At 40.9% G+C, this 26051-nt stretch overlaps 1 protein-coding gene across 7 annotated transcripts in view; it reads left to right on the forward strand.

The window, feature by feature from the left end:
* Positions 1 to 26051, forward strand: part of DOK5 (docking protein 5) — a 45032-nt gene that overhangs the window by 13099 nt on the left and 5882 nt on the right. For 4 of the 7 annotated variants that reach the window (XM_075438824.1, XM_075438818.1, XM_075438820.1 and 1 more), the window contains exons 2-6: positions 8014 to 8121; positions 18667 to 18781; positions 18860 to 19000; positions 19754 to 19943; positions 21315 to 21450. In XM_075438824.1, coding sequence (XP_075294939.1) covers positions 18703 to 18781; positions 18860 to 19000; positions 19754 to 19943; positions 21315 to 21450 — 546 coding nt within the window. In that variant the 5' untranslated portion in view covers positions 8014 to 8121; positions 18667 to 18702. Of the gene's footprint in view, positions 1 to 4243; positions 4383 to 8013; positions 8122 to 18666; positions 18782 to 18859; positions 19001 to 19753; positions 19944 to 21314; positions 21451 to 26051 lie in introns of all 7 variants that reach the window. The other 3 variants (XM_075438819.1, XM_075438822.1, XM_075438823.1) reach the window with 2 other exon arrangements.

Below are 26051 nucleotides of genomic sequence, written 5' to 3' on the forward strand. Positions count from 1 at the left end.
TACTATTTTTCCTTCCTTTAGTAGAGTCCTAGGCTGATTTTCTCCTATCCAGTTTCATGCCTAGATTTATCTATGCCCATATATAAAGCTTAGCAGATGTTCAAGGAGCCAAATCAGATACTTAGCTCCAGTCTGCCTTTTTTCAAACTGTCACTAGCAAAGATAGTTTCTGCTGTAAATGCTTCTTGGCACTTGGAGGCACTCTCCTCTAACGGCCTTATGCAGCCCAGAATTATAACCTTTTCTGTGTATGATTTTTAAAAAACCCAACCAGCCAGCAACCCTATACTTTGAAGGCTGTAAGTCCTTAAAGAAAGGTCTGCAAGTGGAAGGATATTTCAGGTAGTGCTCTCTTTCTAATGGTACTGCATCCAACTCATCATTTTTGCAGGGAGAGTAGACTGGAAGTTGAAGTCTTGCTTTTAATGTCTTTAGGTCCTGAAATTCTAGACGGTCATTACAGAGACTAAAAAAATGGGGTCAAGTTCTGTGTTGTCCTCCATCACATCAGACAGCATGACTGCTTATCCCTTACATCTGCTGTGTAGTTTATTACGCAGTGTAATTTATTTACACATTAGTTTATCAACAAGTCTCCTGTGAGTTGCATGTAAGGAGCACCTGCCAATGAAAATTCAAGGCACCATGCACTGAGAAGGGAAAGAAATTACTCCCTTGCAGAACACTTATGGTAATCATGTGGGATAAGCAAGTCCTAAATCCCAGCCCTGTCTTCTTAATGACCTTTTGCTTTAGCAGCTATCCCTGTTCTTTTCCAGCTGTCACCCTCCTGGGTGTCCTGCATTCCTGGAGCCCTTTCCCTGCCCCTTGAGGTCCAGAATGCTGTTTTAGGTGTCCCCCCAAGTCTGATGGCTTCTCTGCCCTGTCTGGACTGAACCATAGTGTCCTTCCAAAGCCCTCAAAAGATTGTATGTCAGAGAGATTTCACTGGTAATGTGCTTCATCATCTGGCCAGGATCTGTAATTAAGATGCCTCTGAACTCTAGACTTCCAGCTGCTGAGTGCATCAACAATTTGAGGGGGTACATTGCTTCTAAATTACTTTATTGACAGTTGCAGTGATTCACTGTAAAGGGCTTTCATAAGCTCCCGGGTGTCCCTTTAAAATTTTTTTTTTTTTAAATAATCTTCTGCCAGGCTGGAATGTATCAGCAAATCCCTTCTTGTCTTTCAGTGAGCCCATTCCATCTTGAAATCTGCCAGAAGTGACCTGTGCTAGCAGCAGCAGCATTTTTCTTCAGCATTTTTTCCCCTTTGTCTGAAGTAATGACTAATACATACCAGGCACAAGCAAAACCTGTAAAATGCTGCTTGTGTTTCCCTGTCAACGTCCATTGTCACAGAGCATAGTATAGACACGAAATAAAACAAAGGCTCCATTACTAAATTGTTAGGTAATCTTGGGTGAGCCATTTTACTGTCTGTGCTTAGATTATGCTCCTCAACACCCTGCCATGGCTCGGACGATGTGCCCTGGATCACAGCATGCAGACTTGCAGTTGCTGAGGATGTTTTAGCAGTAAATCTTGTCTGTGGAATGAATTCCATGTAATCATGAAGGACCAAAAAGAAAACAACCCAAAACCCAAACATTTAGAACAAAGTTGCCTTCTAACTAGTGTGCCGACTGGGAATGCATCTGCAGGCTCAAATCCAGCTGTTTGGTGTTTTAAACTAAGACTGGAGTTCTTAGCCTGAACCATTAACAAAAATCCCACTTCTGGTTGAATGCAATTCCAGTTGGGAGGGAAGGGTTAAAAAAAAAGAGATTTTGAAGAGGAAAGACTGATTAAAATGCCTCGTATTTTAGAGCAGTAGGCATCTGTTGTGACTTGCGTTAGTAAGTGTAAAAGTAAAAGACGTATAGATTCATAAAGATTTGCCAAGCATTTTTTGGTGCACTGGTCTTATGGCAAGTTCTGGCCAGTGCTAAAGCTGGATTTTGTAGCTTGATGAAAAAACTTTGCAATACTGAGCAATATTGTGCATTCTACAGGCACAGAGATAAGATTGCAGCTTCATTCCCTATTAGCAGCTGTGGATGACTTCTTAGTGTAAAATATTGTTTCTGAAGATGTATGCTGAATGAGAGGAAGGAGTGAGGTTTATCTCTCCACAAATGTGTTTCTCGGGGGAAGGAGAAATCTAGATCATCTTCTTTAGTCCCCTAGAGAAGAAGATAGCTTGATGTAAACCAACTTTGATTTATGTAGTCATTATAACCTGATCACAATGAATAATGCAATATTGCTTACTCATAACACACATTAAATGGGTATTCTGGGAAAGTGAAATTGTCTTGTTGTCAAGTGCAATGAGATCTTTACAGACAACATTGGACAACTTTGCTGCTTATTTTACAAAGCCAGTGAACCAGTCTACATTTCTATGCACCGTTTAAGTCATGCTAAACACATTTCAGTATGTTAGATATGTTTACAGCTATGTTGATTCTTTCTAGTAATCCATCTACTTGTAATTGTTTTATACTTGCATTGTGCTTTTTCAGAATGAAATAGAGCTGAACACAGCTGCCAGTATGGGCATGAAGTGGGTGAGGGACAAAACTGGGCTGGAAAAGTAGAGGCAAGTCATAACCTTACGGAAGAAATACATTCGCATTAAGTACGTCCATTTTGTGGAGTCGTGGAAAGATTGTGGGCTCTTCACTAAAGCGACACAATCCCATTCAACACGGTACATAAGGCATCATCATACTTGCTGATACATGGACCTCTTTACTAGAAAGCAGTCCTCCAGTTTTTCATGAAGAAACAGCTACCTAACAGAGATCTACTGCTTCAGACACGTCTGAGGAGTGAATATAATTAAATGAATGAGCTGCAATCTGCCTTTGTTGGCAGTATTTCATTTTTCTAGATGCAAAGCAGAATTCTAGATCCAGTCTCCTCACAAATTTCCTTCAGGCTAAGAATTCTGTTTCAGGGCTCTTTACCACCTTTTGAATCAGAAGTGACATGTTAAGGCTTTTTTTTTTTTTTTAAATAAAAGAATGAAGATCTGAGTACTTAGCGCTAGCTGGCTAATCGCCTATGGGAACAGTTCCCTGTTGGAAGGGACCTTGTACCTGGAACTCCAGTCTACTGGAGGCTCCCCGGCAAAGTTTAGCAAAACCACTCAAATAATTTTGCATATGCAGCTGGAGTACTTCAGTGGGTGAAATATCTACCAGCCTTGGGGAAAGTGGCAGCATTTTTTTCCTACCAAAAAAAAAAAGTTCAGAACATATTGTGAGAAATATCTTGTGCTATTGTGCTGTGCCTTTACTAGATTAGCTGTTTCTAGGGGTTATCAGTCACAAAAGGCAAGCTTCTGGCAATAGCCCAGGCTTTCTGGTAATCATACCAAGCTGCATGATAGTACTTTTAGCTACTGCTTTTAAAAAAGCAAAGTTTGTGTTTATTTGCCAGCAAATTCAGTGTCCCTGTAAATGCAGCTCATTGGAATTCTTTGTTTTAGGGCAGAGAGCAGAAAAACACAACACAGGAATAAAATCGGGCAGCTTTCCCTGAAGGTTCACTTGTTTGCAAAGGAGAAATTTGCCAGATGAGACTTTGTGTTGCTGTCTCTGACCTCTATATCCTTCTTAAATAATGAACAAAAAAGGGGTGGGATTGTTTGGTCCTGAAGTAAAATAGGCTTGCTTTGCCATACTGTAGTGGAAGCCATATATCTTAGTTATAAAAAACAGCCAGTTTTAACCCCTCTACCCCAAGATATCAAAAACTGTCCCCCCCCCTCCAATTTCTAAATAGTTTGCTATTTCTAGATGCTTTTTCAGATAGGTTGCTGAACAAAAGTATTGAGGGGTGGGTTAAACTTGCTTTGGACTGAAATGCAAATTTGCTTTCTAAATTTAAATGTTTGTTTTTTGTGTGGAATAGTTTGTGCTTCATGTATAAAGAACGAAATTTTAGGCACGTAAAAATCTAGCTTTTGGTTATCTTGTTTTTCTGATCAGTTGGGTGGTGGTGAAGACTGGCAGGTCTCCCTCCCCACACCCATTTCCAGGATGGACCAGGGGTCTGGGTCATCATGTAGGACAGCAAGCCCCTGGTTTCAGCTTCCCTCTCTGCATGACAGTATTCTCAAACCACTACGTGAACCATGAAACCCGGGGTAGTCATAAGAAATTTTTCCACTTGACTCAGCCAGATGCTGACCAGTTCCAGCTGAGGTTAATTGTTCCTTTGCTTCGCAGTGTATGTCCAGTATCAGAAGAGCACGGGGATGGCTGAGCAATCCTGCCTGGTTCCTAAGGCACAACACTGAGAGCAGGAATCCAAATACTCAGATTGCATCATTCCTTTGAAGTCGCTTCTTCTTTGACTTCAGTTGTGGTAATGATTTATATCAGCTGATCTTTAGAGCCAAAAATGGAACTGTTTTGATATGACCTTGGACATGTATATTGGATCACCTATCTGGGTTTCAGCTGATCCACTTCACAAACAGTTGCATTATTTCCCTCGAGTTTTACATTATTACTTGCTCAATGGGCTGTTAGAAGCTGAAATTTTCAGGAGGGACCATAGGAAGCAGACGCTAATTTTTGCTCGAATGAAATTTTGAGTTAGGCATTCTCGGAAGATCTCCCAGGGAGAGCTTTGTAAGTTTTAGGTGTTATGCAAATGGCAGCCATTACTGTTCTCTCTCTGCTCATCAGATCCTGATTTGCTGTTTGGATTATCTAATCACTGACAGCCCAAGTGTTTGGAGTGTAGGTAATTACAGCAGTACTTTCAACTAATTCCTATTCATGGAGTAGTAATGAAAATGTTGATTTGAGGGATAAGTGAGCTAAGTATTCATGACGGAGTAGGCACCTAGGAGCATTTGGGGCTGGTTCTTGTTGCTGCTGTTAGAACAGCTGTAAAATGTAAACAGTTCACATACCGTCTTCAACTTGAAGAAGTACTGACAAGTCTCGGACACATACTAGGTCATGATGGCATCAAAGACCTAATTACTTGCTTTATATTGTAGCTCGTAACAGAGTATGATTAGCTCTCTGTCTTGGGCACATCATCTCTTTTGTGCGTTGACTGCATTGAAGGGCTCTCAGTGCTCCTAGGCAGATGCTGCCAGATTGGTTATTCATAGAATCATAGAACGGTTTGGCTTGAAAGGGACCTTTAAAGGTCATCTAGTCTAGCCCCTTTTTTTTATTGTTTTATTGCTAAAAGTTTAGGGTATCATGTACGTTATGCTCAGTTAAGATCATGCTGGATGTTTATGTGTGAGATTTATGTGTCATGGGAGCATAGAAATGTGACTGTGATAATAGTACCCATTCTTGATGGCTCCATTATCTCATTTTTGAAGGTGATAAGCAGGTTTCGAGTGAGGGGATGTATCTTCTTTGTGAGTTTGTTTATATAAGCTCAGCAGAGAGGAGTTAACTGTCAGATCACTAACATTAGTGTGATTCCAAACTGTATATTCAGGAAAAAAATTGTTCATAGTTTCTAATCAAAACAAAGTACTTTATTGGACTTTGAGCTACTGAATCTCTCTGCCTAGAGGTTCTGTAAGAGGAGAGACCTGATTAGCTCATACAGAAGGAGGAGGAGGTTCAGGGGAGAGACCTTTATGACCTTTCCTCCAGTTTGCTCAAGTTAGCATCATGAATGCCGTTTGTTCTTTATCGGTGTAGTTACTTGGGTCATGATGATGTTGTCCTGAGGCACTGACTTTATGTGTTCCAACGCTGGGAAACCATTCCATGATAATTATTGCAATACACGAGCAGAACCAAAACTCAAAGTCCAATATTTATATTGTAGGCTGATTTGGCTTTTGCATCCTTGGAGGTACTTACATGTAACAGTTTTGGATTTGATCGACCTCCCTACCCCCCCAGCTGTACTCTGATTCTGATCTAAATCCAAGAATTAGTCTTGGATTAGTTATTGTTGAACTACAGTAATAAATTCCAGTAACACCGACTCATACTCATCTACCATGCCTGACTGGAGTTGACTGTTAATAGTACTTATGCTCCTAGTGGCATTTAGAAGGGCAATAACCATCCTGCAACTATGCTGCACTGGAGGCAGAGCAAAACTTTATTTCCTTGTTTGTATTAAAATGTTTTTCTCCTGTTCTGCACCTAATTCTGTGTGCTCCTGAGTTCATTGTTGCAGCGACAGCTTTGAGGTGCTTGCAGACCCAGAGAGGTGCTTCTAAGTGGAAATGGCCTGAGTAGGACATCGTCATGTTGTAGTTGTCCTTGTGTGTGTTGTATAGAGGCAAATGCATTACTGAAGGATTCTGTTCTCTTCTGTGGGCTTCTAATTTGTAGTTTAAAACTACAGGTTTTTGAAAAGCAAAAGGACTGAAGAGTCAAACTTTCAACAATCTGTTTTGTGTGGGGTTTTGGGTTTTTTCTTGTCAGGTGTGGTGAGGTTATCTGGGCCCAGCAAACAAGATTCTCAGAAGGTAAATGTAGAAAGTCTCTTCCAGTGGGTGCGTATCTGACTTAGTTTTTTGGTGGTAAGTTCTCATTTTTGCCAGTGTTTAGTAATTTTTGAGCAATTCAGTTCAAACCCTTGCATTAAATGGGATAGGTTGAGTGGCCAATAAGCTGGAAAATTGGAAGGAAATCTTGATGGGTTCAGCTGGTGTCTCGCATCAGAGCAGCCTGTCCATATGCTAAATGCTTCTGCAGCCAAGTGGGCCAGGAGTGTGAGTGCCCACATGTGAGGCAGAGGAATAAAGCTGGGGGGGAGTAATATGGTTCCCTTAACATCTTCATAGAAACAGCTAAAAGCCAGAGAAAGAAGCACAGCTAGTCAATTAACAATCATTCTTGGCATGGAAATAAAGTTATAGCTACTTTTCATGGATATAATTGTTTTGTGCTGAATACGTTGTTTAGAAACCCATCAAGGGTTCAAAGGATGGAGTTGCATGGTCTGTGGGTTACCTGGAGGGTGCTGGCTTCGCTGGAGGCAGTGAGGTGTTTTGAAGGGTCTCGTTGCTGATCACTCCACTGACTTCGTGCTGTGCTGGAGCTCTGCCAGAGCTGTGAACTACTTGATTATGGCTGAGCAGATTTTTTGCTTTGAAATCACACTAATTTTAGTGGTGGTTTTGTTTTTATTTCTAACTTACCAGGTGTTACTTTGGAATTACTGATTAAATGTAGGCTGTGAACAGTTGGCAAGGATTATAAAATTCTTTACTTCTATACAACCAGTATGTTATCTAAGCTGAGAGCTATGGTTTTGTATGTAAGAGGATGGTAGAAAGTGCGCCATAGTTAAAGAATAGGTGGGAAGATTGCAAGAAGTGGGGGCAGAAGTTTGAGAGGTGAAGTGGCTTAATGTTGCAGATGGAAAAGTGCTTTTTCAACCACTCTGCACAGAATCTGCTCCAAGGGACTTGAATTTAAATTCATCTGGACCCCAAAAGCGAAGTGCCAGTTGTCAGAATGGTCTAGGTTTCTACAGTTATATGCTCCGTCTTTTCCATTACCCAGTAATCGAGTTCCTTCTCCCTTATGTATCCTCATTTACCCTTATACATAGAATATACACTTAGAGTTTTATTGCTTACTCGTGTAATAGAAGTTCCATTCCTACCTGTCTGCTCAAGGTTTCTTCACATCTGTGTTAAGCATGCATGACTGGAACCAGTAACGAATCCACATGGAAGAGTGTGTTGCTTTATTTTTAAAAAAGCTGTTTCCTAGAAAGCCCCACATTTGCAAGCATAATTACAGCTCTTTCTTCCTATCACCTTTCACGCAAGCATGCACAGTCTTCATAAGAATTTCTGATTGTATCGTAATTCAAAAGAAATAGGATGTAACTATCCATTAACTTGATTTTTATTTTTTGTCTAAGCTACCAAGAACCATTAATTGTAGCTCCAGAGCAACAGCTGATTTATGAGTTTAACTTCTATGCAAATATTAGTGATATTCAAGTCATTGGAGATGCCAAGTTTATTCTCTTGTGTTTCTAGATTTACCAGAGATGCTGGTTAGTATTCAAAAAAGCTTCAAGCAAAGGGCCAAAGAGGCTGGAGAAATTCTCAGATGAACGAGCTGCTTACTTTAGATGCTATCACAAGGTAAGACTTGGTAATATACTTGTTTCTCAAACCTGTTTCTACACACAGTCAAGAGTAAAATGTGAAGTTGTCAGGTATTAATTGGCCTGAAAATTGGAACTTTTTTACTGCCGAGGTCCTAAACCCAGTTGTATGTTCCTTCATTCAGTAAAGTAGAGGCAGAGTAAGTGTTCTGTTTTCTACTTTGTAGCAAACATCTGGCTAAGGTAGTAGAAAATTACTTTATTTTTAGAGAAGATGTCCTTTCTTCAGCTTTAAAACCAGAGCTGAAATAATAGAAAATTACTTTATTTTTAGAGAAGATGTCCTTTCTTCAGCGCTTTAAAACCAGAGCTGAAATAATTTGCAAGGACTACTACTCTCCATAATTATGGAAGCAAATATCCAAGCTAGCATGTGAATTCAAAAAGCAGGATACTTAGAGGTTCCCATTTCATTAGGATTTTGCATCTGTGGGAGACAGTAGACAGCTACAGATACGAACGGCAACGTGCAAATTTTTCATGCAATGTTGATGTGAAAACCTTTGCTAAATTCACTGGTATTAAACGAATGAAGTTTTTCCCTCTAATCACTTCTCTGGAGTTAAGTGCACATTTCATATTCATCTGAGAATTTACATGTGTAATTCTTCTGGGCATGTAGAAGAATATAAGAAACCCTTTAATTTATAATCATTGTTGGCAAAAGCTTAATATATTAGAAGATTAGGAATTATGTGCATAAATTCCTAGGAGTCGGCGAGCACAGCTCAGTTTGAGGCTGTTCTGCACTTACTCACTTTGACATACATTTAGGAGGAAATCTTGAGGGAATACTGAATCTGAATTCAGACTTGTCTGTCTACATGCCACGTAATTTGTAATTCATTGGGTCATAAAAACTGTGGCTACTTGTAGTAAGTCATGCCCAGAAATAGTTTGTTTAAATTTATATTAAGCAACTTTCAAAAGCAATAAGTGCATTTTTTCATTTGATGTGTGTGAGGGCTGCACAGTGTGTGTAAGACAATTTCCAGCTTTGTGTGAAATGTTGTATTTATATTAGTATGACTCTGTCAATTATTGATGCAAATCTGTATTTGTGCTATTGTATTAATGCAATATGTCAGCAGCACATGCGGACTTGGAGTTCAGATGAGGTAATGGATATGAAATCCATAAGGAATCTAAACAAGGCTGGATTTTTTTTTTTCTTTTGTTTCCAGCAAATCTGTAGGTTAGTACTTAGTTGTTGCTTATGTAACCTAACAGCAGTTTCCTATGTCTGGATCTGCAGACGACAGCACCATCGAAAGTCCCACTAGCATTGAGGGATTTTCATCTTGGAGTCAAGCTTAGGCTATTCTTAACAATTACTTAATGTTAAACTATTGCTTCTTCTATAAATTTAATATCTGGATTTCTCTGGTAGCTTATTTGACAGGAATAAACAATGGTCAAACTCCGCTGTCAGTCACTTTTGGAGGAGTAAAACAAACTTGAACGCAGGTCACTTGAACATAGTGCGCACTCCTGAAAGCACTGTTTCCAGCTGGAGTGAACTGCTGGGTTGTACCCTAAGCTTCTTTTTCAGGGACTGGAGGGTGGTGTCTTGGGGTCTGAGTCTTATGCTGAGTACACCTGAGAGGATCAGTCTGAGCTTCTATGGTTTTTTGGTGTCTTGGACCTGCTGAGCTAGACAGCCAGCTTCAATCGCTCCGAGCCCTTCCCCTGAACTTCTGTCTGCCTCAGGTCCCAGGGGCGTAGACCCGAATTACGGGATGCAGTGCTGAGGTTTCTACCAGAGACCCTGCAGTCCTCCTGTATAAAACGGAGAGTTCTCTCTTCCGTCACCCCTTCAGCCTGGGCGCTGTGGATGAGCTTGCTGAGAGCCACGGCGTGCAGCCGGGCTGGAGGCTGGACCACAATCTCACTGCATTTGTGGGAGCTAATCTGGGAACATTGCAATCAGCATTTTTTCTCCACACTTATCACTCCTCTTTGCCACTCAACAAATGAAGCAGTGCTAACCAAGGAGAGCTGTTCACATATGGTTGCCCAGGACAGTGGGTTGTCACTTACGCAGTGTTGCTATTTGGCAAGGGGGCTCTGCGGCGTCCCCAGTTTTTCACTGTGATGGTAAATGAGGCTGTCTTCTAGCTCTAGAGTCATCAGCTGTACAAGTTGATGAGTCCTGCTTATTTTTAATGAACATTACTGAAAGGAAGCTACCGAATATTAAATAGCTAAAATGTGTTAACTTACAAAGAGCACAGGTAGATAAAAATGAGTTTCTTTTTTAAAAAAGCTTTGTTAATGTGTGAAATTCTAAGGTGCTGAATGATGCAGCTTCTAACAGTATTAAATATGAGGTGTTGAAAAAGGATAATATGTCACTGCTGCTCTATACTGCTCTATACTTGAACTGATTCTTATAAAAAACATAGTTAATTATTAATAAAAAACATCAAAGAACTGAATAAGGCAGAGTCTTCAACTAACACTACTTGTCACCTGGTTTTGATACATAATATTAACGGGACTTTGGTACCCAACACGTCAGCGAGAGGTCTAGGATAGTCATTGCTGTTGTCTGGATGCACATTTGGTCAGCAAGAGCAGCTGTTGTAAGAACAGCTTGGTGGTGTAGAGGTTTTTTGGTGACTATTCTATTTCTGTCATTACTGGACAGAAGGCCGCTTCTCGCTGTCTGTGACAATAAAGTTAAACCTACAAATGAGAAGCCCAGCCAGTCCTGTTAGCATGTCAGGTGTCACTGTGTCAAACGCTTGTGCTAATGAATCGAAGGGCCAATGCAGTTCAGTCTGATAGATGATACTGTAAGAGGAAAACCTCCCTTACAGATTACCAATGTTTCAGAAATATGGTCGCTAACTTTCTACCTGGGTTCTGAAGTGATTCTCAAATGCTGTTGAAAGCAGCATCAAATCTAGAAAACTGACGAGCCCCGCTCACCCCATCAGTCTCAGGAAAGGTTTAATCCATCATAAAACTGTGAAGGATAGAAAACGAAAAACGATGAATGGAGCTAATTTTTCAACAGCACCTGCCTCTTTCACTGAAGTGTTAAATTGTTTCATTGGGTTGCTTTTTTTTTCTGTGATGAATTCAAGTGCAAGCGTTATTTCAATTTATTAGTGGAAAGAGGCTGTCCAGAGCATTTCTTCCGTTGGTACCATGGTGGTACCAGTCACTGAAGCTGGGTTGCTGTGGCTTGAGACCATACAACATCTTCTTGGCACCTTTATCCAGCCAAGGTCTCCCCTTTATCAGTCTGAAGTCTTGGGTCACAAGTGGTGTTTCTGAGGTGTCTCGGTGGTGTTTCTGTCATGTGGAGGGTCCAGTTTGTTCAAATTTCAATGCGTGATGTATGTGTCCCCTTCTGCAGCCCTGCACCAGAGGCTGAGTTCTGACCTCCTTGTCACTCAAAGTTTAAAGCAATAAAAGAAATGTTTTTTTTTTTATAATACTGACCTTTAAATACTTTCTAATCTTGTTCTGTGTTTTTAAACATGGAAAGGTTAAAATGTCCTAAAATACAGGTCATCTGATAACAGTCGTCTGTAGCTTATGAAGTGAACTGGAAATTTGCATATACAAAGCAAATTGCCCACTTAATTCATTTGGTCCCACAAGGGAGAGAAAATAATTAGGATTCAGGTAGCTGTCTAGTTAGATATCCTTTCCGGTAGCTGTCTAGTTTTCACTTGGTAAATATAAATAATCAACCACAAATTACCATATGCTGTAACAAAACAATATTGCAGGAAGGAAGAAATTCTTATTTCTCCAAGTGACTTTTGACTTTGCAGTGTGCCAGAAGAATCCTTAATATTCCAATACAAAACCAACCAATTGCATACTGCTGACAGGAATATACTGATACCTCGAGGGGATCTCAGTTTTAATCCGATTGTATTAATCTTGCCTTGAAACAGTGGAAGTAATTTAAACAGTCTTTCTGCCTAGTTATGGAATAATCCATTTGGAAAATTGAATTGTGTAATTTGTAATTGTTTTCCAGGCTTGCTAATGCAAAACTGTATCGGTAGCAAATTAAATGTTTAAAGTATGACCACTCTGCTAATAACTGGCTGTTAAACATTTATTTTAATGAATACTATCACTTACTATGAATGAAATGTCTAATTTGAGGCTTTAAAAGAATTAAAGTAACTTGTCAGGATATTCTGGTGTCTTCACTATAATGCCATACAGCAAGGCTCATTGCAAGTCTGTGGGGCAGGCACGTGTCCTTCCGTATGGAAGGACATAACTTGTGCTTGGCTCCACTGATCCCGGGAGCGCAGCAGCAGCCTCTGGGAGTGAAGGTGAAAACGGAATCTCTAAATCTGGTCGTTGTTCCTGGCTTTAATTTCTTCGAATAAGCCAGTGCTGGACTACAGTGGGACTATGGCCAGTGTGTGCGATTCTGTATGTGAGCAAGTGAAAAATAGATTTTTCCCACTGAAGAAAGGGAGATATAGGTATGGCTGTAGATTTTCTTTTTATATATGTATTTATATGGATATTTTTAGTAAATCTTTTAAAAAACGTATAAAATTTTAGTATGTTATGTATACTTACTAAGTTAGATATGTACAGGCAAATCTTATAAGCAGGACTGGGCTGGATTTGCAGCAGCAGGAGCGTTTTCCATTAAATGTTCCCCTGGTGTGTCCTGGGAAGTGATCTACCTGTGCTCGTCATGGCGGATTTTTCAGGACGCTAAGACAGAAGCATGAAATCCTTAATTAAGATTAAAACATAAAATACTTGAAAGCCATTGAATGTGGCAGTTGTGTAGGCAATAAATATATTCTCTCGCGTTGTGTTCTGAAAGGCTCCCCATATTTGAGAATTATGTACCAGTTCAAACAATAGCTTGAATGCTAAAGTCCATTTTTAACAAACGCTGTGTTTGGCATGCGTTTGAAGGGAATGAGAGAGATGGAAAAATTTTTGCCTGAGTGTACCTGGTCAGGGTGAAGCTCTGTCTGCTTGTACTGTCACTTGGGAAATGAAGGATTAATCCCTGTTCCTGGTTCAGAACTCTTTTACCACACAGCTCTGCAAGTATTTTAGTTTTGAATGTAATGCAACGTATTTCAATTACATGGCTTGTCACTTTAACCTGAAGTAGGCTTGGGAGTAAAGGGGAGGCAAGAAGTATGCAAACGAAGGTCTTTAACCCTGAACAAAATAGCATTCTTGTGATTTTTCTGCTAATACTGACATTGGTCTGCTATTTGTGGTTTACCCATGTGTTTAAAATCAAGTTTATAAAAGTGCATTACTTACTAATCTCGGACAAATATACATGAATTAAACTACCCAGGAAAACACTGTTTTGCAAGAGCCTGGCAGGAGGAGAGCTATTTAAAAAAATGCAAAAAAAAAGAAAACTTCAGCCTCAAATATTTGCAGGTGTTTGGTGTCTGCTCCTGACTCCTTTCCAAAAGCGTGGCAGAGGGGACGTTAGCAGCCTGCCACTTCTTCAGTGTGAATTCGGTGCATATGTGCCAGACAATTTGAACCATCTGTTGCGCAAGGGTGAGCAACAGGAAGGCTGCTTAGGCACCTGGGATAACGCTGGCATTTTGAAGCACCTTGCTGAGTGACACAGCAGGTCAAATACCAATTGATCTTTAGACAGCTTGTCCCTCGGGAGCACAGATGCTGAGCCCTGGCAGCAGGAATAGCTTCTTGGCTAAAGCTGGAGCTTGCCAGAAGGGGTTGTTGCCAGACAGGAGTACCTCTGGACCTCTGAATGGTGAAGACAACTTCAGCAGCTCAGCCCTGAAAGGGAAGAGAGGGCAGCTGCTTATTGAGTATATTTTTGCCAGACATACAAATCAGGTACCAGAAGGTTGTGTCCAGGACAGAAGGCAAGCAGGAGCCGAAAGACTGAATTCTAGCGACGCTTCTGCATGCTATCACTTGTGCCACTGACTTCAGAAAGAATCCCAGAATGCCAGATTTTGTCCATCTGTTATTCTGCTTGTGTCTGTAGGGCTGGTACTGAAGAAGAATTTGGTTTGAAACCCAGTGGGAAGAGACTGGAGTGTGTGCATATTGCTGTAGACATTTGGGCCTGGGTCAAGGGTCAGAATTGAGGGCTGCAAGGCTGTCATGCTTCAAAGGGAGACGCTTTGGTGTCAGCTTGTGCTGCTCAACAGAAGCAAATGCCATCAGGAAATCTTCAGATGTGTGTGAAGACTTTCAGACCATGCTCTTTGAAATGCCATTACACAAGAGCTCTCAAGCAGTCAATGCAGCACAAAATAACCCAGGAGCTGCCAAATGTTGTAGCTAGCATTTCTCCAAATACAAATAACATTTTTTCCCCAGTTGAGAGCTAAAATATGAGTTACAAAGGATTTGATGATCAGTGAAATTAATGACACAATATTATTGATTTCAGCATTTCTTCAGGATATCACCCAAGGGATGAAATCGCCTGCTATTTTATTTGGCCAGGCTGTGAGCCAGGGCTCTCGGCGTGTGTGTTTGGTACATGGCTGCTGTGCTTTGCCGTGCCGGCAGCTTGCATTCGCACAGGGCATCAGGTGATTCCTGAGAGCACCTGGCTTGCTGCACACTGTGGCAGGGTGCGGACTTGTGTTGGGACTCTGTCCTGTTCCTCCTCCCTCCTCCCAGCATATAGCACTTGGAGGTGGGGGCAAAGTGATGAGGAAAGGGCTTAGGATAGAGCTTTATAAACATACAGAGAAAAATAATCCTCATCTAATTATTTGTTCATGTTCACCCCATCTCTGCACCCCTTTTTCCTTCCTCCTTCCCTGTACGCTCACCTTGCAGACGCAGAGAAAAGCCCATCAGTCTGAGCTGCCCTCACACTAAAACCCGGGTCGGTGGCACACTCATGTGCTCGCTATCTGCGTCCTCTGCTCTTGTGTTGACTTAGGGAGAGTTTTTGCTTAGAGAGATGAATAAACTGCTGGTCAATACCCCAGAAAAGCAAAACAGACCCCTGTGAATACTGTGAAGGCAACAGATAAGAGATAAATAGTGTCTTAGAAAATCTGCATTTGTCTTCTTCGTAACACAGTGTGCATAGGGGGAGTACAGTAATAAAAAGCAAATGTAGGAGAAGGCATATTCAAATGAAAACAAATTTTTCTCTTCAGAAGGGTGAACTCTGGGATTTCAAGCATGAGGTGATTCTTGTAAAATCTCTATTGGAATATATTACTCTCCATTTGAGATTACAAAGAAGTACTTTACTGCAGTAACTAACTGGCTTTTGAGAGGAATTTATGATAAGAAGGAAAAAATGATTACTATTCTCAGCTCCAAAACAATGATGCCATTATATTAATGTTTTTTCATATTTAGTTGTTCCTAACGGGGAATGCAGGAGTTGATAGTCATGCGTCATGAGGTCCAGTCACCCAGCCACCACAATTCTGGACATCTTGATTTTTGCACAACTCCTTAATGGTCCACTGAAGTGACGAGCAAAAGTGGCTGTCCTCACTGGGAGGGGAGGAGAAGTGAGATTGCTGTGCTGGGCCATAGGATGGAGGAGGAGCTGCTGTGTAACTTTTGGCAAAACTTTTCTTGACTGGGAGAACCGAAAGAAAGAAAATTCTTGGTTGCAAGACATGGCTGTGGCTTCTGTCCTACTCTGTATGCTGGGTAGATCTTGGTGGAATGACCAACTGCCTCTGACATGAAACCCTAGACCAGAGGGAGACTGCAGGTATCAGAGATATTGGCAGGAGCAAATCTCAGTCCTTGTGACTGGGTTCAGAGATGATGCAGTCCTAGAGCTGCAGTATGGATAGGACACGTAAGCAATAGCATGCAAGGCTGGAAGCCTTTGGGTGGGTAAAGGTGACTGGAGACTGGAGTGTGGAGACTGGAAAGTACAGGATGTCTCTAGCAGTACAGAGGTGAGAGGGAATGGGTGATGGATCCTCTGTGCCAGGACACAGAGACTGCAGGAGCTTGTGTAGGGAGATTGGGCAGTAGTTGCAGCTTGCAGCCCTAATAAGAATAAAACATGACAACTTCGGGGGTAAAATGTTGTCTTAGGGATGCTGGGAGTGGTGAAGGTAAGATGTACAAGGCTGGAGTCATAGTAAAAGAAACGGTGATTAGAAATGTCTCTCCTTCAGTGTAGGCAGACAAAACAAATGTTCTAATCTTGTCCTTCTCACATTCCCAGCAGTGTTATGAACATCTGCTCCCATCCGGCCCGCAGGTGCACGATGCCGTCTGAACACAGGGCCGTTAGTGATACTGTTTGGGGTGGTTGGTTGGTTTTCCTTCCCCAGCCCTGTGCAGCAGCCAGCAGCCTCCCAAGCGGTTGAGCATCCTTCACCTCGCTGGCTGGGGTGCAGGGTGTCTCCCCGCGGCTGGCGGGCACACGGGCGGCAGCCGACCGGTTGGTGCTTCTGAGCCTCCGAACTGCTGAAAGTGCTTTTGGCCCCTGAGCCAGCACGGAGAGGCAGTTTACTATTCCCTGACTAGTATAAACCTTTCACGATCTCGCTAAGCGCTGTCACAGCATCCGCAGGATTCATCACGGTAGAGACAGTTACTGGGATATCCAGCAGCAGGAGTGCGACATGCCTGATTTTAAGAAACGAGCTTTCCATTAGAACAAATCCTAGATAGCTAAATGATTCATTACCAAAACGTATGGCTACGTTCTGCTTCTGCTAACTTTTGTACTCGTAGGTACAAAACTTCATTAGCACATTTGCTTGAGAAAATGTAAAAGTGCTCAGTATAAATGTCAAGGTAGTTGCTGTCCTGAATGAAAAATTCTAGCTCTTTTTTTCCTCTTGCATTTGAATCCTTTCTTGGCATATGAGAAAAATAATGAGAGTTGAACTTGGCAGCTGGCAATTTGTGCTTGACCTGTCATGTGCTGAGCATGATGGGAATAGGTTATGACAGATTTGTCATATTTAACAATGAGTTTCTCAGTGTCTTGATAGCACTGGGGGATGTGCTTCCATCACAGAACTTCCTGGAAGGGTAAAAAATGCTCATGCAAAATTAAGCACAATTAGAAGTCTCAGGTTTGACACTTCTCAAAATCTTGAACCTGGAGGCTATAAAAACCTGAGTTCTAAGTTTGGCAGCTATGCAGAAGGTTTGGTATATTCCCAATGGGATATTCCTTCTGCTAATGCCCGGAGAGTGAGTTTCCAGACATTTTGATCTATTATTTATTTTTATTTTGGGGGGACATTGCCCATCAACTGCTCCATTCACAGTAAGATTACCATTTCAGGAGTCTTGCTTGAAAGTGTGATTTTTGGCTGGCTGTTCTCTTCTGGTGGAAGGGAACAGGCAATAAATTGACTCTAAGAAGAAAGCGACTTAGGATGAAGGGCCAGAGAGATGCAGTGGGTGTGCTGGGAAACCCAAGATGCACTAGTGGAGCAGTTTCTGTTGCTGGACCCTACAACACCGATACCTCTTTATACTTCCTGAGTCTTATCTGTCAGACAATTCCTGCATTACTTTGTTTAGGGTTGATGCAGTTTGATATTAAACGATTCCACAGGAATAATGAGACCAAAGCAGTGAAGTTGTTAGGTTGTGCAGCTTTGGGAACATTGCTGTTAAATTCCCCTGCTTTCTCTCTCCCTCTTCAACCCCTAACATGTAAAAGAATCAGTGACAAGTTTTCTGATGATGAATATTTAAATATAACTTCCTGATTCCCTGTCTGGGTGTTATCTGTATATTAAAAGGAATCTAAATAATGAAGAATTCCACCTCAGTCAAGTTTAGGAGTGTTACTAATGGTTGTGAGGGTGAAAAGTGAATGTTAGAAATATGAAGCAACTGTAGTATGTATTTACTAAAGCTGTATACAAGGTAGCAGGTACATGTGATTTTTTTGGTGTGAAAGCTGTTTTTCAGTTTTTTTGGCAACCAAACCACAGAAATCTGTGTTTGCAAGTCTGTGAATCTTTAACGCTAAAAAGCTTTCTAATAACCAAAACTGTGATTTGATTTTTTTTTAAGTGGAACATTCTAACAAATCCTCAACTTTCCATAAAAATATAATATAGAGAGCAGCTTTTCACCACTCTTACGGTTTTGTCCTCCGTGATGAAAGCTGTACCGGAATGGGACTTGCTCCTCCAAATGGGTGAATCCTTTAGATTTTTATCTTCGCCTCCCTTTGCTTCTGCTACATCAGGTTGGTCTTTCTCATGTCCTTCATGTAAATATCTCTCAATCTGAAGTGAGCTCTGATTTTCTGCCTGCGTCTTGGCTAAAATCCTGTTCAGATGGTGTTGCACTGAAGCTTACGTGCAGACAAGAGAGAACTGGAGGATGTGGCTGCTTGATCATCCAGGGTCTTCAAGTTGATGGCCTAATGTGATTCATGTCAAGGCTGCATTTCTTGAAGAGCAATCATAGGCATGTTCATGCTCTCCGTGTCCCTGTCCTTTGCAACATGATATAATTGTTTTCTCTCCTTCTCCAGTCAATAATGGATACATATCTTTTCAAGCTCCTAATTAAAAATTCAAATTGTGCTTTTCAGGTCACAGAGCTCAATAATGTGAAGAATGTATTACGAATGCCAAAAAGCACAAAGAAGCATGCTGTTGGGATTTATTTTAGTGATGACACATCAAAAACCTTTGCTTGTGAGTCAGGTGGGTAAATGGCAACGCACATTAGAAAACATAAGACCATTAATTGTGGAATTGTAAATGTATTATACCTACACACAGATTTTCTGGGCCTTTATACAGAACTTGAGGCAGATGAGTGGTGCAAGGTGCTGCAGATGGAGTGTCTTGGAACACGAATTAATGACATTAGCCTTGGAGAGCCTGACCTGTTGGCATCTGGAGTAGAGAGGGAGCAGAGTGGTAGGTGCATAAATGTTGACCTTTTAAATCTTTATCTGCATTATTTTGAAGTCTTTTGGACTGTGCATATGAATATCAGAAATCACTTGGAGCAAACGTGTTTTTCCAAGACCTCCATCCACTTTTGTGGGGGTTGTTTTTATATGGGTTTTTTTTTGGCTTTTGTTTTTTTTTTTTAATTGCTACCGGAGATAATAAATAAGGTAACTAGAATTACTTTGGAATAACACTTTTCTTTCTCAGACAAGTTAGTTGCTTTTGGAGAGGGGCACTATCTTTTGTTGTATGTTTTCTTGTACGATGTTTGTCCAACATTTTCAGTCTGTGACTGAGGCTCTTTGGCAGCAGTGTAAAGCAAACAATAAATAACAGTAATTGCATGCAAAACCTGAGCCCGTGGCTACTTCACTTTCCTATTCAAATTAACTAATTACATGCACAAATGCAATTGCAATGTATTTATTCATGCACACAATTTTATTAATTGTTTGCAAATATCAGGATTATGATGGTGCAGTTCTCTTGGTATCTGACTGCACACACAAACGTTTGACATGGTGTGAGTGCAGCATTCTGACTGCCCCAAACATGGAGTTTACTGAGTTATCGGAAGGAACTGAGGCTTTATTTCTGAATTAGTTGTTCTAAGTGGAAATAAGATCTTGTATTAGAGATGGAAAATAGGATATTCCTTTAATGACTTGCATATTTAATGGGCAGGGATTTTAGACTAATCTTTTGTTTTTCTCCCAGAGAGATTCAATGTGTATTTGATGCCATCCCCTAATTTAGATGTGCATGGGGAATGTACCTTGCAGATAACATTTGAGAATATCTGTCTTTGGGACATCCAGAATCCCAGAGTAAAACTCATCTCTTGGCCATTAAGTGCCCTCCGACGCTACGGGCGGGACCCATCTTGGTTCACGTTTGAAGCGGGGAGGTAGGTGTGTGTTCGCTACATCGCGTTGCTTTCCTCAGAGGTGCTGGGTGGTGCTTGGGACCACTTCCAAAGGTTGTTGAAGGACATCAGAGCTTGTCTTCAGACAGAGGCTAGTCTGTACCTTCTGCTAAAAAAAAAATTTTAAATAATATTGAAACTAATATAAAAGCAAATAGAAAACCCTCTTAATCCCAGGTTGCATCTTGAATGGAAGCAGTTGCCAAATAAAAGTGCCTGAGGATGGGGGTGGGAGAGCTGTGCTATATCCCAGGGGACTGCAGCACGGAGGCTGCCAGCCAGATACTACTGTATAGGGTTGTTCTTCAATAAATCTACCTATGAGCCAGAGAACTGGATGGACAGATGTGGGAAGAAGGGGTGAACATCATTCCATAATTGGTACAGTGTGGGCCTTTGGGCACAGAGTTATGGGTTCTGTACGAGGAGAAGTGGGGTTTGAAGTTGGGAACAGTGAATGCCAAGTTGTTTCCCAAAAGGAAACTAAAATAGTGGAGAAGGGACTCCTGTTTCCCATTGTTTATATTCCTGTTTTCCATCTATTTGACAAATGGATTTATAAGAAATTTGAATGCAGTTCCTTGTTTTAGAGATGTTGTTCTGTATTGCTTCCTGTAGCTCAGTCTTAATGAGCTGAAGTCTTTGACTGCAGTTGGAGCACTTGTTTATTGAACTAAACTTTCAAATCCTTTCTGAGGGGTATGGGTCCATTACTTTAGATAAGCACATTGAAGAATTAGAGTAGTAAGAGAGAAACAGATCATACAGTTAACTTCTCTGGAAAGAGGAGAGGTATTTAAATGTCCATCCTCCATATTACTGCAGAATTTAGTCCTCTCGGGGACAGGGGAAAGGATACGTTTTTATTTAGCAGATTATGCATTAGCCATGATAGGACAATGTAATTGGGATGCTGAGGATTTGTATTTATTGTTTCAAGTGGAAGACAAAACTCTGCAAAACTCATTACGGGCAGTGTTTAAAGTCTGAAAGGGGAAGGCAAATTAATCCTACCTGGCACAGATTCTACATAGGGTCTAAATATTAAAAATCTGGGTCTTGTACGTGAACTCTCTAGAGCTTAAGCACTTATGATGGATCAGTGGTACTTCACCGAGTCCCTGTTCGGTGAGCGCAATACAAGTATGGGCGGAAATAGTAAGATTGTACCAGGGCTGCCAAGACCCATACACAAAGACTTTTAGATAACTTTGTTCCATATTTCAACAACCTTTGTTTTCTTACTGCTTGTGCAGTAGTGCTTCCAGAGCAGCATGGTAAAATTTTGCTTGTTCGTGCTGACCTGTAGACTGAAATCTCACCCTTAGATCGCATCTGTTCTTGCTTTGGCAGGATGTGTGACACAGGAGAAGGACTATTCATCTTTCAGACCAGAGATGGGGAAGCAATCTATCAGAAGGTTCACTCGGCTGCTTTGGCCATAGCAGAACAACATGAGCGCTTGCTGCAGAGTGTGAAAAATTCAATGGTATGGCTCCTCGATATGCTTGTTATTTCAAAGTGGGCACCAATGAACCATATGTTTCTTCAACGTGATTTTAAGTTTTGATTTGCAGATAGTAAGTGGTCTTATTATTGTGCTTATTAAATTCTGCTTGATTATAATATTTAGGGCAATACATATAACTGGGATTGCTTTTCAAGAGTCAAAACAACAGGGAAACTTATAGTCCTTGATTTTTGTGTTTGCAAAGCTATCAATAAGTGTGAATTAATACAGAGATGATAAGCTCCTGTCAGTGCACATTCTCATTAGGTTGCTTTGATTAATCAGCATCATGAGTTTGTCTGGAAGTATTTCTCATCAATCTATTTGCAAAATGTTGTGGCTCATGCTCAGTTTTCCATTTGCTAATTGATGTCAACACTCCAAGGATCATGTGGAAAGAGTCATATGGTTCAGATTAAACTGTAGGGGAGGACTAGATGTTTGTCTGATCTCCCAGTGGATGTCTGTTTTCCACAAGTGCTTTTTGTATCTAAAACTTCTTGTATGACACACGTGACTGGTGGGAAATACAGAAATTTAAGATGCAAAACTAGCATACAGATTGAGAAAAGATAGTGTGGGTTCTCCAGAAGCATTATGCCTAAGGAAGGCAGTTTATGGCACTTCGACCTAATGTGTCTCAGGATGCTATTAACTTTTGATATTTTTTTTTTTTGGTCATGAAGCCTGTTGAGTGAAAAGGAATGTTCTGTTTATCCAATACCACAATTGGTCTCTACACCCCAACTCACAGGTTGACTTTAACAACAAAATTAGTATCCTGAAGATAACAGGCTTTCTGGAATGTAGAAAATGCCCAGAATGGACAACTGTGGAACAGCCTGGCTATAAACATCATCTCTGTTCCAGGCAGTAGTAATTGGATTATGCTGCAACAAGACTTGTGTCTTTCTCTAACTGTAAACATAAGCGCTGCTGTTATTGCCATCCATGTCTAATCCTTTCAATAATTCTACTAAAATTTTGGTTTCAGGGATAAGTTGTAGTGATGAATTATCCCAGTATTAACCGGATGACCCAGCTGGGTTGAAACAAAAAATACCATTACTACTTGTGGAAACTGAAGAAAAGATGAGAGTGGATGTTGAGGGAATGGAGAAGGGAATAAATTGTCTTAAATACTTGTATTTCTTTTGTTCTTCCACTTTCTTGGACTTGAGACAGAATGGAAGCCAAATACATGATAGGAAAGTTATTTCTCTTATGAACATTCCAATGAGGAGGAGCAAATGAGGAGAGGAGGAGCAATAGAAAACTCTTTCCAAGTGTCCTGATGAACCCTGTGGACTGGATAACTACTTGCTTCAGCCAAGCACGCAGGCAAATGGGTAGTTCTGTCATCTGTAGAGCAGGTGGAACAGCTGAAACGGGAAAGTGAGGAAAATTCAAGTCTGTTTCTAGGTGATGTGGGTCATGCAATGTCTTTGCTTTCAACAGGAAAGAGACTAGTTAGTGTTTTTTATATGTATATGTATATATTTTTCACTATATATAGTGTGATATACCAGTTCTCAGTTGATGTTACTCTGTTAACATCTGGCTAGTGTCATTACAATGTGGTCCTGTCTGTGAAGCCTGTGAGAGAGCGCTTTGTCCGTGAGGATGAAGTATTAACTTGTGACAGTTTCTGCCCTGTGTCCACTTAGAGCACGTGCTTTTCCCACCAATTCCAAGTTCGCTAGGAAGAGCTTGACACTTTGCTGGCTTTCTTTCAAAAACGTTAGAACTAGCAGGTGAACTCTGCAGTCAGCTGCGCTGGTGTTTTTTCCTTTCCCAGTAAAGTATCATCTAACACCATCTTTGCTGGTTTTAACTTTTGTTTAAAACAAAAAACTTTATAGTTCTAGTTAGTGAAGGCAGTTTTGGTTCAAAAATATCGAAGATTATCTAAGTTGAGACAGATGGGTAGATGATACAAGTACTCAACAGTAACTAAATTAAGCAGATTTAAATTAACCTAGGATAAGTCAGTGTGCCTAGCTAACATTTGTAGCCCACCAGGATCAGAAGTGATTGAGTAACCTGTTGAGAACAGAACTTCATTTTCAGAAAACAGACAGAAGTTCAGTAACAACAGTGAATAGGCTTACAGGCGATTTCATATTTTATGGTTTTACATTTATGTAATAGCATCTTTAATAGATGATCTCTGATGCTGTACTGTAAAATTTCCGTCTTACAAGTGCCAATAGACTCAACAGATGCACAGTTGCTGTAGATTTCAATAGAGATCAGCTGCACAGCCTCTAAAAGCTTTTTCATGAACACTGTGTCCAACCACAACCCCTAAATCTAATTTTATAGGTCCTAGAGTGCTAAGTAGGGGGTAAGAACATATTCCTGGTGAACAGAAAGTCTTGTAATTTAGTAGCAGAATATAATTGTTTCAGATGGGTCCATATGCCCCTGAATAGGAGTTTCTCAAGTCTGTCACAGAAACGTTGTCTGCTTCTGAAACAGTCAGTAAGACGTGGCGGCTTCTCTGGGGTCCAAGAATAGTCACGTTTAGAAGTGTAGGCAGAGGATCTTTATATTGCTGTAGAACTCAGGCGGCTTATTTTGCTGATTACAAAATATTGGAAAGTATATTTTTGTTCAGATTGATTGATTTCCCCTGTATTTTTCTTCTGCTTTTGAACGCTTCAACAAGGAGTTCATTTTAGATACTTGCACTTCGTGCTCAGCTGTCTGTATTGTTTCTGTCTCCAAGAATTTTTTACCCTGTATAAATTTTCGTATTAGTGAAGCTTGAGATATTATTTACTAGAAGGGTAAATAAAAGTAGAAAGTAGGAGATACTGATGGTGAGAATTAAGTCTACACTGAAAAATTAAGTCTTCCATTTGCTCCTGTAATCCTGACCACTGCTACATCAGAGATGTGATTATCCAAGACCAAGGTGAAGATGGCATTAAGCTACCTGAGGGCTCCTGGAGCCTCTGAGGAAAAAAAAAAAAAAAAGAAAAAGGAGTTGAATATCCTATGCTGATAGAGCAAAATAAAGCTGCCAAGTACTGTTTACAGTGTGGGCTATAATGTGTCTGTCACCTCCCTAGCAGTCACTCTCTTTATATTACAGTATGTTGGTTCAGTTTGTGACTATAACTGGCTCTGGCTCTTGAAATGCATGTGGAAAATTGATGCGATAGTTGTTCCTCAGCTGGGAACCTCACCCTGACACTTACTGTTAATGTGCTGTTGCTTTCTGATGAGGTCTGAGCATATGCTGACCAGAATCTGTGACACTTCCACAGGTGGGTTTCATTTATTTTCCTTTGCAGTGAATTCAAAGATTTCACCTTTTTCTTTTTTTCAAAGGGAAGAAAGAGCTGGCTTTGCTTAGTGATGCATGAAGCCATTCTGGTCACTTGGTAACTCCTCTCATCCAATTTTTTCTTTCCTTTCACTTTTGCATTGCCAGACAATGGAAAGAGAATGTCTACTCAGGTTACATTTTCATGAGTATTCGGTTGCTGTGAAACCTGACGGGAGCAGTGCTGTGACTTGACTGCTGTCATTTATGCCTGTTCAGTTCAGCTTGCTTTAAAAAAGACATTACAACTTGACATCTCACTAAAGTAGTAACAGTGAACAGCTAAAGCTCAGTGCTTCATAGAAAGGCATTATCAGCCAGTTTACTGGCAGCCTCCCCGGACTCCTTCTCCCCTGTCCGCCGCTCAGGTGTGCACTTGATCCATCTGATGTGCGAGCTCATCTGGCCGGGCTGGAGCCTGCTGTTATCTCAGGCCATTTCCACAGAGATTCATTATTAGGAGTGGAAATGGTGCTCATTAACTTTTGAAAGAAGAGAATATTTAGTGTAAGATGGATAGTAGTCAAAACGGCAGCAATATGTTAGTGCCCTTTAATTTCTCAAGTTGTTTGTTGTTCTTTAATTTTGTTGTAATAAATTTGGCAAATGTTACTTAAGGAATTACCATTCTGATTGATTCTGATTTGATTACATGAATTTCTTTCACTAGAAAGAAAATCCCCTCAAAACCACAGTGAGTGCAGTCTTCTCCAACTGGAGATCCCAAGGTGAAGGTTTACCTAGTGCAAGTTTTTCTACAAAATCTTTGAAAATTGCATTGTCCAGCCTGAGGAGACCAGTGAAACCTGACAAATCTTCAGTCATCTTTCTTTTCTTTCCTTTTGGAGCCATGTTCACAGCTAGCTTAGGAGAATGTTGATGTGTGGGTGCTGTGGGTTTTAGGATGGGTTTTTTTGTTTGTTTGTGCAGGCATTTGGTTGGTTGGTCGTGTTTTTTTATAACAGGCAATGGTTTTGCCTCTAATGCAAGTTTTGCTGATTGTTAAGGTGGGATCCAAGAAAGCAAATACTTAATCTTTCCTCCGTGAACCCCCAGGACTTCTGGGAACCAACTGCACCCTGTTGTGCATTAACCCAGCAAACTACCTTAGTATAGCTCTGTACATCTCTCATCCAGGTGACAAGAGGTGGCACAGCAGCTCCCCAGCTGCTCTCCTCCATCGCTTTCCTCTGTGGATCTCTCTTAGCCACCGGAGCTGTGGGGTGGCTTTGTGTTGTCCCTCACC

Source organism: Opisthocomus hoazin, chromosome 18 (genome assembly GCF_030867145.1).
Source record: "Opisthocomus hoazin isolate bOpiHoa1 chromosome 18, bOpiHoa1.hap1, whole genome shotgun sequence".
Classification (NCBI taxonomy): Eukaryota; Metazoa; Chordata; class Aves; order Opisthocomiformes; family Opisthocomidae; genus Opisthocomus; species Opisthocomus hoazin.